The sequence below is a fragment of the Pituophis catenifer genome, unplaced genomic scaffold (assembly GCF_029215685.1).
Source record: "Pituophis catenifer annectens isolate HBS135680 unplaced genomic scaffold, rPitCat1.0.hap2 SCAF_6, whole genome shotgun sequence".
In the NCBI taxonomy this organism is placed as follows: Eukaryota; Metazoa; Chordata; class Lepidosauria; order Squamata; family Colubridae; genus Pituophis; species Pituophis catenifer.
The window spans coordinates 78,068,896-78,084,874 of NW_027256886.1; the positions used below are offsets into that span (position 1 = coordinate 78,068,896).

Here is a 15,979-nt window from a genome sequence, read left to right on the forward strand (position 1 = left end):
AGATCTCAAAATCAGAGTTGAAAAATTACAGCATAAACCAGTTGCGAGGGTCACAGTGGTTATTGACACAAAGGGTGCCATGCCAAAGAATCTTGGAAAATCTGCAGATTGACAAAATTTCCATTTGTCAATTACAGAAGGCTACGCTGCTTGAATTTGCAGATATACTTTGCTGATACATTATGGTACAACATCCTAAGTCAGAGATGGCTAACCTTTTTGCCATCGCGTGCCAAAAGCGGGGGGAACGTTGGCGGGGTCGCACGCATGCGTGCCCACACCCATCATTCAATTCAGCCCCCCCACACACATGTGCACACGAACCCCCCTGCACGACCCCTGCTTTTGGCACGCAATGGCACGGTGGGCCAGGTAGGCCCGTTTTTTTGCCCTCCCCAGGTTCCAGGGGCTTTCTTGGAGCCTGGGGAGGGCGAAAACAGCCTTCCCCACCCCCCCCGGAGGCCCTCCAGAAGCCGGAAACAGCCTGTTTCCCGTCTTCTGGTGGGACTGGAAATTAGCTGGCTGGCATGGCGCATGGGCGCTAGAGCTGAACTAGGGCAACGCTGACGTGCCCACCGATATGGCTCCGCGTGCCACCTGTGGCAAGCATGCCACAGGTTCGCCATCACGGTCCTAGGTTCTTGGAAAGAACTCAGTGCCTATTAAGGCCAACACCAACTAAATGAACCGGTAGCTGTGACTTCATAATTGTGTGTAATAATAATAATAATAATAACAACAAACAACAACAACAACAACCATCCTAGTAAGTATTAGCTTTATTTTAAAAGAAGTATATTTGACATAAACTAATGAATAACCACACATTTATTTTTCCAAGAGAGCATCCCTGAAGTTACTAGGATCTGAGCTTATTGTTATCAAATACAGCAGTAAAAAACAGTAAAAATGTTTATTACAAAGTATTCATACATTTTATGGAAGAAATAGCCAACATCTTACCTACTATTAGCACGTGTTCGTTTAAGACATTTACAGCAAATACATTAATAGATTTACAAACAGGTTCACAAATTTGGTTAAAAAAGGAGGAAAAATTAAACATTCATTACTGGTGTCAACTGAAGTAAGGAGTTTGAAGTAAGAGACTTTCTGCTGTGTAAAGTCTTCTTTATACCTTCTAAGTTCTTAAGGAAGCTGCTGCTTTTCTTTAGTCCATACAAGATGGCAGAATTAGCAGATACCATACTTTGTGCTCTGGAAAGAATGGTATTTTTAAAACAAAAGATTCACAAAAAAGGGTTTATTATACATAACAAATGTTCTTAAAAAACATCAGACAACTCCAAAACTTTTAGAAAAAATATTGGCTGTATGAAGGTTGTTCATCCAAAAATCTGTTTAATCTCTTTCATTTTAAGGTTTCTTTATACAGTCTTATAAGTCATTTAGCTTCCAGAAATGTTCAAATATATAAAGGTTATGTTTTCTATGTTTACATGCTGTTCTATAAAGTTAACCAAATCCTTGGAAAACATACTGTATATATTTTTCCAAGTATGGGGGAACATAACCCAGTAGGCTGTTGCACTGTAACCAGTTTATATCCATCCTGCCTGATCTGTTTAGTTTTCTGCGCCTGAAATAGCCCTTATCCTTTGTAACTGTGAAAGGTTCATGACAAGCCAATTGCAGCCAAAATACTTGTAAATTACCTCTCTCAGTGCTTGTTAAGGCATTATAGAAACATACTCCTATCACCTACAACTAGCTTAATCCAGACTTGTGGTGAGAGCTACAGTATATATTGACTTATTATTTCATTTATATCCTGCTCAGTAAGATAACCAAACATACCAAAACCCAGTAACAACAGTAAACCTTCCTGTTGGTTAACACAATGAAGAAACAAAAATCATGAAAACAAGAGTCACATATTGCCAGAGGAGGATCTGCATACTTATCAATCCTACATCCTAAATGTGCTTTTTCCAAAAAGCAGCTGGACTTTCTTGGGTGTTTTCTTTGGAAACATTTCTCTTCTTATCCAAGAAGCTTCTTCAGTTCTGAACCAGAGAAGCTCCTTGGATGAGAAATGAAACGTTTTCAAAGAAAATACCCAGAAAGTCCGGTTGCTTTTTGGAAAAAACACATTTGGGACAAACATGGCCTGCATGATTGAGAATTTCCATAGAGTTGCCAAATCCTAGAGTTTCCAGAATAGCTAGGTATTGGCGGCTTTCCTGAATGGCAAAAAGGTGCTATTCCAAAGGAGAGATAGTAAGAGAAAAGTCATGCATGCCTTGTGATCCCTGACAAAGACAATTCCTCAAGATGGGGTTTGAAACATACCCTTCCTACCAGCTCTTATTGGACAATTAGAAACACAAGCCTGGTCAGGTGTCGAGGCAGTAGGGCTTTAAAAGTGACAACCAACACCTTGATTTGCAACTGAAAGCCAACTGGCAATCAAAGCAGCTCTCACAGTAGTGATGTTACCTGAGCAGATCAGTAGGCCCTGCTATAGTTTACAGTAGTGGCCAAAATTGTGGAAACCTTTTGGGAAAAGTGTATTTTCTAAAACTAGCTAATAGCACCACTTTTTTTTTTTTGACTAGTACCATAAAATTATATATCAATGGAAAGATAATTTAATCAAGAATGTAATGCAATAACTTTTATGAAGGATTTGCTATTAGAATAGCAGTTACAGTATAAAGAAGAAAAGTGAAAAGAAGAGTAGAAAAAACGGGATATACAAAAATTATCACCATAAAAAAAATGAGATATACAAAAATTATCACCATAGAAAAAATGAGATATACAAAAATTAACACCATGTCAGTTAATACTTAGTTGGGTAACCTTTAGCATCAATTATGGCCTTACAACGTCTTCCCATGGAGTGAACCAAGTCTTTTAGTTCTGCAGCTGTTATAAGGTGAAACCAAGATTGAATGATTACTTCTATTAACTGGGTTTTATTGCTGAGTCGCTTCTGACTAACAAGTTTCTTTAGTCGGCTCCATAGATTTTCAAGTGGGTTAAGATCTGGGCTATTCCCAGGCCATTCCAGCCATGGAATAGGATTATCTTGAAACTCCCCCAAAAAAAGTAATGGTGTTAGCCATCAAACCTCAAAAATACACTTTTTCCAAAAGGTTTCCACAATTTTGGACACTACTGTATGAATGATGTTCAAGGACAGGTAGAGATGAAAAAAATTAAATTCAACAATTCAAGTAACATTTTTCCAGTATACCTAACCTTGAAGACCATACTAAGTGTAATAGATGGAGAGGTGCAATAGAAATAGCGCTCCCATGTTTGCTCTTACCTGGGAGAATCTATCCCACTATCTCCTGTTATACTCTGGTTTCCTGTGCCTTGTAAGTGGTTTTGGCTATGTTGGATTCCCCGATCTAGAGGAGCATCCTCTGAGTTATCAAATGATTGTCGTGTTCCCACAAGGTTTGTCTTAATTTCCCAGTCTTTGGATGACAACATCAAGGAAGCTGTTTCCATAGCTACTTCGTTTGCCGACTTCTCCCACATTCTGTTCTCTGCTTCCTGCACCGCACTGAACTCAAGGACATGCCTTTCAATATTATCAGTTCTCTGGCCTCGATCATAAATACCCTCTTTCTCTTCATTGTTTTTAGAAGACACTTGATGACACATACAAGTTTCTCCTTCCAAGTTCATTTCATCATATTCCTTTAAGCTATCCTTTGATTTACTCTGACTAAGAAAACCACTGTCTTCATGTTGGTATGCATCAACAGTATCTGTATCATTTGGGTAGCTTTGAAAGAGAGGTTCATCCTTTTCTTTTCCCAATACTTTTGAACTCGTATCTTCTCTTACGTCATTCCATTTTTCTGACTCTGTTCTATATCGGAGTTGATAAGATTTCAATTTGGGTGATTCAGTTTCTTCTTCCTGGACAAGGTCATTATACAGAGGACTATGGGCACTATCATTATCCACTTTTTGATATTGAACTGGATCATCATAAATAAATCCCTCGTACTGTGGATTCACAGACTCGAGCCATTGGCTTGTGTTCTTGGACTGTATCTCACTCCTAAAGTCCTTTTGTCTGTGTGCGGCAACAACTTCAGACTGTTTAAATTGGCAGATTATACCTGTATCAGTGGGAAGATAGCAATCTGAATGCTGACTTGGTAAACTGCATGTGTTTGCTTTATCACGGTGCATTTGAATAGTTTTTTCTGGATACTTTTTCTCTTCTTCATTTTTGAATGTAGGGTAAATGTTAGAAGTCTCTTGCATCTCCATTGCATTTTGGGAGTTCGTCCCTCTTTGGAGATTACACTTACAAGTGGCTCTCTCTGCCAAGGATGTGAGCGTGCCATCTGTTCGTAAAGTTGAGCATTGCAGGTGATCTAAGTGTTTTTTCTTTTCCTCTTCAGCACCACACTTCCCCGAGACTTTAGCTTTACAGTTCATGGTTCTTGAGGAATCTAAAGAGTGGGACCATGAATGATGCCTCTCTGATCTAACAGCCTTGGAGTTTATATCACAATTTTTCTGACTTTTGTAACCTTTTGATGACTTGTTCCTTCTATTTGGAATATCTTGAAATGGATTATTGATTTCCCTTTTATATAAAAAGTGAGGCTCCATATCTAATGCATCCTCATCAACCGGCTCTCTATTGCAAACCATCGTTTCGCTTGTAAGATGACATAATGGATGTTCAACAGAGCTTGCCAAATTGTCATCAGCCAATACCACTTCACTGGTTTTATATTTCCCTCGTTTTTCTTTAATATGCTGCCCCTTCCTGTGATACTTTGAGGCTTTATTCTGTTTTTTCCAACTGTATGCTTTTGAAAAATATTTGTGCTTCGTTGTTAGTACTTCTGTAGAGGTTCCTTTGCTGATATACTTCTTCTGTTCTTCCATTTTCCGCATTAGTGCTGTATGTTTAGTCAAGTTGTCAACAGTCAATATAGGATTGATGTGCTTGATGATTTCATGTTCAACATCCCGTGGAATGTTCTCTAAATTATCTTCGTCTCGGACCGGCCATTTCTCAGGAGGAAACTGAGCAGAAAATGTAGAGTGGGATTTCTTAGCCTTTTCTTTCTTGGAAGTGTTGCGCCAAAAGAGGCTAAGACTAAACTTTTTAGCCTTATCTTTTCCCTTTGCGGAAAGTACTGAGTGGGAGATTCCATCAGCAAGTGACTCTGTACTTGGTTTTGGAACTGAAGATCTAGATTCACAGGAATCTTTTTGACTTTTCCCATTTGGCTCCTGGTTAATTAATTCCTGACATTTTGTTGGTTTCACTTCATTGTCCCCAAGGAAACAGTAACAGGATCTACAATGTGATACAACAGGCAAAGGATCTGGTGTCAGCTCTGTAGCATCTTCCATGCTTACCAAGTATGTGAAAGGAGGCTGGGGAAGGCATTTGTCTTCCAGCAAGGCCCTCTTGTTGCTCTTCATAGTATTATTAGAGATAAAATAGGTATTTGGGGTTACTATGAAGTATCCTTCCCCAGTATGGTATATCTTTCGCTCTTTAATTAGCATCCCAAGAGTACTGTAGAGAATATCATGGGTTGGAGTTGCAATACCTAGAATAATAAGGATAATCTTTATTAGGATTCATTCAACATGTAGAATATTTTATTTTTATTAGTTTTTCGTACAATCACAGTATTACAGTACAAGATATTATGTCTCTATCCATCATCTCTTAGCCTAGTATAAACTGGGGAAATAGTAACATAGAAATAGATATATAATAGAATTTATTATAACCATAGATATACTAAGGTTAGGAGGTGGAAGATTGTGATTAGGCATATTTGAATGTATTATTATGATTAACAGTGTGCAAAAAGTATAATGGAATTTATAGCTCTTAAAGACTACAAATTCAGGGGACTCAGAGATATAATTCCGGGACCAATTAAATTTTATTAATAAATGGTTTTATTGGTGTTTATAGAAAACAGAGATATTGGAAATATGGTAGAATTTGAGTAATACTTAAAATATTAAAATATTGTGACTTAACAGGGGTCAACAAACACATTGTATGAAGAAATGTAATGGATGTTGAAATATATTTTTGGAGAAAACGAAGAAAAAAAAGCATTTGAAATATTTTAGATTCTGTCCATATTCGCCTTCACAGTAAATTATGAAAAAGCCCCTATGATGATATAACCCTGTGTCTTTTCCCCCAGAATTAAATGTAATTGGTTTCAGTTAGGTCTTCTTTATTCCTAAATACTGTATATACAGTGTCTTTATAAAATGAAAAACAAATTTGAAACCTTCACTGCGCACAAAAAAGTTTCCTAATCAAAAAGACCAAATAAGAGTTTTAAGGTGATATTATTCCCCCATTATGTGATGGGCTGTAATTTCCACTGGCCATGAAAAGGTTTGTTATTGCAAAAATGCGGTAAAGCATACACTAAAACAGTGATGGCGAACCTATGGCACGCGTGCCACAGGTGGCACATGTAACCATATCAGTGGGCATGCAAGCTCAGCTCCGGCACGTGTTCTGGGCCCACCGGAAGTAGGGAAACAGGCTGTTTCCTGCCTTCGGAGGTGGTGGGGAAGGCCTGTTTTTCTCTCTCCCCGGGCTCCAGAGCCTTTCTAGGAGCTTGGGGAGGGTGAAAACAGCCTTCCACACACACACCCAGAGACCCTATGGAGGCTGGAAATGGCCCGTTTGCCGATGTTTCCGGAGGGCCTCTGGGGGAATAGGGAAGGCCATTTTCACCCTCCCCAAGATCCTAGAAAGGGTCTGGAGCCTGGGGAGAGGGAAAAACAGGCCTACCGGGCCCACTGGGCCATCGTGTGCCAGGAGTGGGAGGAGGCGGGGTCGCACGCGCATAGAATTATGGGTGTGCGACACCCCCCCCCCACACTCCTGGCACACAAGGGCAAAAAGGTTAGCCACCACTGCACTATAAGCTGTACTTTGGATCTGAATTCAAAAAGGTGCTTCAAAATGCAAGTTAAAGGTGCATCCACAAACTTCAAGGTTTCCCTGAACAGAGGACATTCATAAATTGCTACCAATGATGAAATCTGGACCCTTAGTCTACCTTTAGGCTGAAGGAGGTAACCCTCTCTAGAAGCTGATTTGGGATCTGTTAAACAACAAATTATATTTTCTGGAGGGAAGCAGGCAGATCCTTCAACTGGAGCAGAAAAATATCTTGAGCAGGCTGGAATGTAATTTCATTTATTGCAACTGTACTAATAGAACTGATCTGTGATTTATATATTTAAGTTACATTTGGTATCTCACTAGAAAAAAAATAAGGATTTCTTTTTTTACCAGCACAATTTTTGCTATAAAGTTGCCGAATACAGGTAAATATATAGATTAAGATGAAAAAGCTATCTGGACAATCCAACAAGGAATAAAGATTGCTTGTTGAAGATACTGAGTTTGACTACAGTGATGAAAAAAAGAAAAGAAATGAGATATATAAAATGGAGTATGTTGACCAGAATTTTAAACAAAAATAACTTCATATTAAAACGTCGCAGATCCCTTTTGAGTTGTATACCTTCAAACTTTGATATGGAACAACTGTATACTTAGGAGTCCAATGTGGCGTAAATTTTATCTTTAAATGCCAGTAGCAGGATGCTTTCTCCCAGTTGGACAATAGTGGGCAGCAAATACATAATAAACATTGCAAATGGCCTACTAAGTAAACCGTAGCTTCTTCTAATGGAAGCTTGTGAGTAGTTGACCGGTTCATTGCATGTTCGTTAGCTGAACTTCTTTTAAAAATATCAAGCAGAAGAATCGCAGTACTTCACCACACAAGTTACTGGGACTGCTTTGGGGGTTAGGAAACAAACTGCTTTGTCAATCCTAGGATTATTGGACTGCAAAAATCTGAGTGGAGATGGAAGCAAATGAAGGTACTTTACTCCTTCTTGTCAGAACTGTGATGGTTCTCATTTCAAAATACACTGCTCAAAAAAATAAAGGGAACACAAGCAGAAGACATCTGAGATCTGAATGAATGAAATAGCCTTATTAAACACTTTGTTCGTTACATACAGTAGTTTTGTGTTTCCTTTAGTTGTTTGAGCAGTGTATAAACTACTGTATGTAAAGAACAAAGTATTTAATAAGGCTATTTCATTCATTCAGATCTCAGATGTCTTCTGCTTGTGTTCCCTTTATTTTTTTGAGCAGTATATATTGGATGTGCTCCCTGAATCATCTGCTACCAGGGACTTGATAATTCAGTGACCACTGTGTCAGATAACATGTTTTCTTGACGAATAGCTGTCCATCTGACATATACGATTCTAGATGACCCACAACAGTTAAAAACCAACAAAAAGTAGAAATAAATGCAACAAATGCACAACTGTATTAGAAACACTATTAAAAACTCAAACACAAAATGATAGGTGAACACCAATCATACATCCCATTCAATAGAGATAGTTGTCGACATACAACCATTCCTTCAGCGACCAAAGTTACAACAGCGCTGAAAAAGGTGACTTATGACGGTTTTCCACATGACCATTGCAGTATTCCCCATGGTCACATGACCAAAATTGGCAACTGGCATGTATTTATGATGGTTGCAGAGTCCCGAGGTCACATGATCACCATTTGTGAATGGTGGGGAAGCCAGATTTACTTAATAATCCTGTTGCTAACTTAATGATTCACAGTGATTCACTTAACAACTGTGGCAAGGAAGGTTGTAAAACGAGGCAAAACAACTGTCTTGCTTAGCAACAGAAATTTTTGGCTCAATTATGATTGGTGTCAAGGACTACCTGTACAATTACTTGCCAGCTCATCATTTCTAACAGTGTTTCCTAAGATCTAAAAGGGTAGAGGCCAATCTGAATTTCAAGGGAATGATGTTCCAAAAGAAAAGCACCAGGGCAGAAAACAGCCCATCAGATGATACCCCTTAATAGATGGAACCTATAACATGCCTCATAGGGGACGTGGTGTCAATCAGAAAGGTCGGCAGTTCGGTGGTTCGAATCCCTAGCACTGCGTAACAGAGTGAGCTCCCGTGACTTGTCCCAGCTTCTGCCAACCTAGCAGTTCGAAAGCAGGTAAAAAATGCAAGTAGAAAAATAGGGACCACCTTTGGTGGGAAGGTAACAGCGTTCCGTGCGCCTTTGGCGTTGAGTCATGCCGGCCACATGACCACGGAGACTTCTTCAGACAGCGCTGGCTTAGAAATGGAGATGAGCACCGCCCCCTAGAGTAGGGAACGACTAGCACGTCTGTGCGAGGGGAACTTTTACCTTTATAACATGCCCCTCCTGCTGGATCTGATGGGTCAGGCAGATGTAACTAGGGAAGGATACTCCCTCAAATTTCATGCCACATATGGTTTTATACGTCATTACCAGCACCTTGAGCAGCATCTGGAAGCACTTTGCAGTCAGTGGACCAATTTTCTGGAGTTACTGCTGGGGGGCTAGCTGAGAGAGGGCCAAATGACAGGGAGAGGAAAAGGATGTTGACATGTCTTTTGTGGAAATGAGCAGTTCTTCCCAACACAATGGGAAGAGGCTACATATCTCTGCGTGCTCACTGGATACAGAGGCAGTACGTGTATCTTGGGAAGAGCTGACGTCACTCTGAGGTCTAAGCGCCAAAAATGCCAGGGATAACAAGGCAGCTTCAAATGTGTATTTCCAGGTTTATATTATCACTCTTAGGATGAAACAAAGCAAGACATTGTTTTACATTTTGATATGCAAAGGGGATTAACACGGCTCCCCCATTCCCAGGCAGTATCTAGCATTTCACTCTTCTCACTGCAGCCTGAACTGAAAGTTTATATTCAATACCCGCAACCCTCTATTTAGCCGATTACCTGGGTAGTATTTTCCCAACTGGTGCAGTAAAGCTTCCTGTGTAACTGTAATATGAGCTGCATTCATATCAGATATAGCACAACACAGGACCTCTGCCAAGGGAACAAACTGAGACTGGGAAATTGGATTCATATGCACTGGGGAGACATCACCTACAATGAAGAAAAAAAAAGGGGGGGGAGTGAAGGAGACACAAGAAAAAAAATAATTTTTGTACTTTTGAGTATTTTGTCCTGTCCTCCCCCAGCCCCAGTTGCCTTTAAAAGCTAAGCTTTTAAGTTAGTCTGAGAAAAATTGTCAAAAAATAGTTATAGATATCGGACTCCTACCCTCAAAATAACGCTATAGAGCACTGCACACCAGAACTAAACACAAGAACAGTTTTTCCCCGAACGCCATCACTCTGCTAAACAAATAATTCCCTCAACACTGTCAAACTAGTTACTAAGTCTGCATTAGTGAATGATTACTATTAATCTTCTCATCGTTCCTATCACCCACCTCCTCCCACTTATGACTGTATGACTGTAACCTTGTTGCTGGTATCCTTAAGATTTATATTGACTGTTTCCCTATGACTATCATTAAGTGTTGTACCTTATGATTCTTGACGAATGTATCTTTTCTGCTATGTACACCGAGAGCGTATGCACCAAGACAAATTCCTTGTGTGTCCAATCACACTTGGCCAATAAATAATTCTATTCTATTCTAGTTATGTTCTACCTCATGCTGGTCAAGAGAAGTTTTAAAAGAAGCTGCATATGCGGAGAGTTGAATTAGACATCTGCAATTATGGGTAACTGTTCAACTCTACATCTTTTAACTTTCATTAAAGAAATAATGTAGGCTAATACATTTATTCAAATCCTTAGCACAGAGGCGCATGCTATTTCAGGTCTCTTATTTATTCTGTTCATATTTTATAAACATCCACCTGACAGAGGGACCATTAAAGTCTTTCTTGAAATTATACGAAGCGTCCAACCTACATGGTAGCTTAGAGATTGTTGTAAGAGCCTTTCTAAGATATGTGAGCAACATGATACAATTCGGAGTTAGAAATTACAGTAAAGCTAATCTTCTAGAACGGCTCTGACAATTTACAGCTCAACGCTTAAAAAAAAAAAATCTCTGAGATCATTTTTCTTAAGTCAACAAAAAACAATAGTCCCTTTCGAAGAAGCTGTTAAACAGTTCTTGACCTCTGTTTTACCAATTGCTGTGCTTATGTTTAACAGAATGCCTTCAGAGAAGTTCCAGAGAATAACTTCCTCAGTGACGTTGCTAGGTTACTTCCACCAAGGATATAAATCAGGGTCAGCTTGCTTTGTATGAAACAGAAGCATGCACACATGCATACACACGGAACGGATTACTGTAAACAGAACTGGTTTCACACTTACCTGGAAAGGACACCTTAAATGTTTTTATTCTTTCCATATTATTTATTTTCTCAGTGCTATATTGTAAAAATTTCTTACATAGGAAATAACAAAATATCAAGGGTAATAGAAGGGACCTTGGAAGTCTTCTAGCCCAACCTCCTGCTCAAGCTGGCTGTCCAGCCTCTTAAAAAGCCTCCAGTGATGGAGCATCTACGACTTTCTTCAGTTTTCACTCTGCACTAAAAGTTGGCTCTCTCTGCTGAGGTGAAATCAGTAACTTTTATTAAGTCAGAGAAGCCAAGTCTTAATATTATGATTCCAGTCCAATATTTGTAGAAAGGAAAAGCAATTAAGAAGACAATGCTAGTTGTGCTCTAGTCATTGCAGAAGATGGGCAGGGGTGGTCTGCTGGGAGTTCGCAGGGGTTCGGGAGAACCTCTAGCTAAGATTCTGTGCAGTTCGGAGAACCCCCAAATCCCACTCCTGGCTGGCCCCGCCAACCCCGCCCCTCCCAGGAGTCCCCATGAGGCCTGTTTTGGATGCAGGTAAGTGCAGGTCGTGCACGGAGGCTCGGGGAGGGCGAAAAACGGGCCTATCGGAAGTTCGGGAAGGGGGCCTCTGGAGCATGGGGTGGCCGTTTTCACCCTCCCAGAGGCTCGGGGAGCCTGGGGAGGGCAAAAACGCGCCCCCCCCCGCCATGGTGCATGAGGCTGACTAGGCCACACCCACCATGGTCACACCCACCCAGCAACTGGGCAGAGAACCCCTTGCTAAAATTTTTGAAGCCCACCCCTGAAATGGGGTTGAATCATTTCATGATTAGTATTTATCTGATGTTATTATGGGGCATAGTGGAAACTGACCCAAATGCCTGACACCTTAACAGAGGCAGAACAATTTTGTCTGCCTCAAAACCCTTCTTCTCTGCCCAGCCTCTATCACTGGATAGAAGTCATATCAGGTCCTTCAATCGTTATTTACAAACCAAAGTTCCAAAATGTTACTAAATCCAATCTTTTTCTCAGCAGACAAATAACAACATGGATCAAGGGGGAGGAAATAGATTAGCTGGAACATTTCAGAATACATCATGGAAACCGAGAGTTTAGTGAATAATATCAGCTATTTCATGGATTCACATCTACTTTGGAAATCTGAAGTTTTCCTACTGATTCTCCAGTTCTTACTGACACCACATAAGCAAACTCCACATGATTTCTTTTCAGAGGAATGAAAAGATGCTCCTTCAAAAATTTTCCAATATTCATAAAAAAGAAATCAGCCAGTTTTCCTTCTGTACAAATTTCAGTTAGCATCCCTTCCCCACTTCAACAGTCCTATATGCTTGAATAATCTAGCATCAAAAAATTATATAGGAAGAAGTGGCGCTAAATATATACTGCTTATCATCATCTTAGGAAGAAATGAAACACAACTTCTTGTAACTTATCTTTAAAGCTTACCAAGAATATTTTTTTTGGCCTTGAGAAAGAGCGAACCTGTCATTCATGACAGAAACCAAATCCAAGCCCTGCTGATTGTTAAAATAGGGGGAGAAATGGGGGGGGGGAGGAGGAGAGGGATTTATTTACTAAAGCAGTCCTAGGCAACTTGCCAAAGATTAATGTATAATTGATGCACAAATGATTTTACCTGCTTATACAACACAGCTAATTGCTTGCATACACAAAACCGGGTAACGTGTTTTCGGGGTATAGAGTGAAACTCAAATGTGGGAAAGTCATTTTCATTACAGGGGTCAGATAAAAAAATACATACTGGACAAAAAAGTCTCTAGACACACTTTACCCACATAAAGAGGTGTTTTGTTCTACTCCCTGAAATTTGAGCTTTGCTGGGTTTAGCAGTGCCTTGACTGAGCTGATATTTCATTTCTATTTTTTATTCAAATTAAAATGTGGCATAACTCAGGTCTTCAGTGTTCTGATCAACAGATCTGTCTTATGTGGGAATTCAATGTCACTTTTTTTTTAATCAAAGGTAAATACTGGTTACATTTAAGACCAAATTCTGGCTCTTCCAACAGAACCTTGTAATATGATCGGTACCCGATTAAAATTTTGTCACAGAGCACCAATCGGAAAGCAGCATTCTTTGTTCTTTGGCTTATTTGTAAAACCTTTTTTTTTTTCATCATTTTTTTCCTCCAGATAATCAATTCCAACAGAAATATCAAAATTTCAGCTGTACGAGAGTATGCTGCCTCTTCTATATTTCAAAATACGCTTCTTCCTGCCATTGTACCCTCAAATTCTACACCTGAAGATTTTTCAAAAGCAGTCTAGTGAAATAAAAGTTAAAAATACCTATAATTAGTCCAAATCTAAAAGAGATTTCTGAAGGTTACTGGAGATATCAGAGTCAACCTCACAATAAGAGTTAAGGGCATCAAAGATCTCCACACCTTTGAAGATATATATTTCCTTCAGTGGTGAAATTCAATTTTTTTTACTACGGATTCTGTGGGCGTGTCTTGGTGGGCGTGGTGTGTCTTGGTGGGTGTGGCAGGGGAATGATGATGCAAAATCTCCATTCTCACCCCACTCCTGGGGAAAGGATATTGCAAAATCTCCATTCCCACCTCACTCTGGGGCCAGCCAGAGGTGGTATTTGCAGGTTCTCCAAACTACTCAAAATTTCCGCTACCGGTTCTCCAGAACCTGTCAGAACCTGCTGGATTTCACTCCTGATTTCCTGTTCTGAACTTCCATCTTAATGGGATGTCCCTCTCCCCAAAAATGGTGGGGGGTGTATTGGAGGAAAGGGAAATAAACAACAGGAGATATTTAAAGGATGATGAAATTGCTGCTGGGTGACCTTGGGCCAATCCATTCCTCACCTGTAGGAAAAAGGAGGAGACCAAGGCAAACCATTTCTGAAAATGCAGCCAAGAAAACTTGTCCAGGCAGGTACTAAGACTCAAAACTGACTTGAAGGCACACATGCACATCAAAGAATCTATTATAAGTCACATTTTATATACAATATAAAGGCAAAGCTCTTCTATAAATCTTTACTTACAAAGAAAATTAAACATTCAAAATCCCGCTGAAATTGATGGAATTTAAATTATTTACAAGGAGCTTGTCCTAGGTAGCTACAATTAATTTATAATAAGTATCTCAGTGGATTTTAATAATTTATTGTAGTTTAGGACCATATGTAACTAACATTTTAATAACTTCAACTAAGTCCCTTGTGCTCACCGAATTCGCAATTTTGAACAGCTTCTTAAATCAGAAAGCCTATTAAATTATCTCCCAATCCTCTAGCTGCTTGAGAATTTTACATGAAGTTATAACGTTTCCTTCCAAGTCTGACTTGGTCTTGGATCACAGATGAAAACTGAAGATTGGCATAAATATCTTTATTATAATCATTCACTTGACTAGTCAGTGCAGGTAGTCGTTGACTTATGTCCACAATTAGGACTGGAAACTCCATTGCTAAGGATTATGGTTATTAAGTGAACTGTCCCAAAACCATGATCGATTTTATGACATATTTGCCATGGTCGTTAATCAGATGAGGAGGTCATTAAACAAATCCAGGTTCCCCCATTGTCTTGGTTTGTCAGAAGCTGGCTGGGAAGATTGCAAATGGTGATCCATTGTAAATGCATGCCAGTTGCTAATCACGACGTTACTGCAGGGACGCTGTGATGGTTGTAAATGAAAGGAAACTGGTCATAAGTCATTTTTTTCAGTGCTCTGTAACTTCAAACAGTTGCTAAACAAATTATCGTAAGTCAATGAGTATCCTTATATCATACTGCAGTTTATTTGAACTGATGCCTTTTTTTCCTATGTAGCTGTTGCCGGTGTTTTTTTTTTCTTCAAACCATCAATATACTATTTGTATTTTTATTTATGTATTTATTATATATACTGTACATCTTTTTTTCAGGAGTTCAATATGACATACCTAACATTCCCTTCTCCCCTTTTCTCCCTACAAGAAGATCAATTTGACCCCGGGTCTCCCTAGTGGTAGTCCATTACCTTGACCACTCCAAAATGCTGGCTTAATTTCAGAGCTTTTAAGCAAGCAATAGCTAATGAAGTTTTCTACACTAATTTATTAAAAAGGCAACTTTAAATTAATCTCATTCTTGGAGTGGGGATGAGAGGAAGGTAACACCCAGGGGACTTGTCCAAAAAAGGAAAAGTTTGTAGTTGGGTGCACCTGGAACAAGGCAGCCTTACACAACCTGTTTTTAATTATTATTTTCATTTTCTGAAGCCACACCATGCTATACATAATTTTACTAACGGTTTTTTTTCCACCCCATGGAAAACAGCATTAACTGTTGATTTGAAATGTATGTGTGCCAGGACATGTAAGATCAGCTCTTTCCTTTATTAACATATGAAGCTTCAGAGGAAGAATAAACAGATGAGAACTATCTAGTCAGCAGGATTCCTTAGGCCCTGGTTACTCCTTTGTCAAATGAAGCAAATCTTCATTAACATCAGTATAGGATTAACTCAGGGTTTAAGAAGGGGAATAATGAGGAATACTCATTCCATTTCAAAGTTAATTTCTAACCAAGGCTTTCTCTCTTACTTCCACAAACACACGTTTTTTGTTTTGTAGATGTGCTTTAATTTGGTCCAGTGATTTTTGCCCCTGTACCTTCCCCCTGAAATTTCTGTTTATTATTACTGCAACAGCCTGCGTTGTTGCAGTACAATCTAGATCCTATTGTGAAACCATATATCTTT

General features: G+C 39.4%; 1 protein-coding gene across 1 annotated transcript in view; it reads right to left on the reverse strand.

The window, feature by feature from the left end:
- Positions 1 to 935: 935 nt before the first annotated feature.
- STOX1 (storkhead box 1) overlaps positions 936 to 15,979 on the reverse strand; it is a 36,248-nt gene continuing 21,204 nt past the window's right edge. Inside the window, exons 2-4 of the mRNA XM_070945787.1 lie at positions 9,846 to 9,998; positions 3,299 to 5,570; positions 936 to 1,218 (exon numbers count right to left, since the gene is read on the reverse strand). Of these exons, the coding sequence (XP_070801888.1) occupies positions 1,059 to 1,218; positions 3,299 to 5,570; positions 9,846 to 9,998 (2,585 nt within the window). The 3' untranslated portion in view covers positions 936 to 1,058. The remainder of the gene's footprint in view (positions 1,219 to 3,298; positions 5,571 to 9,845; positions 9,999 to 15,979) is intronic.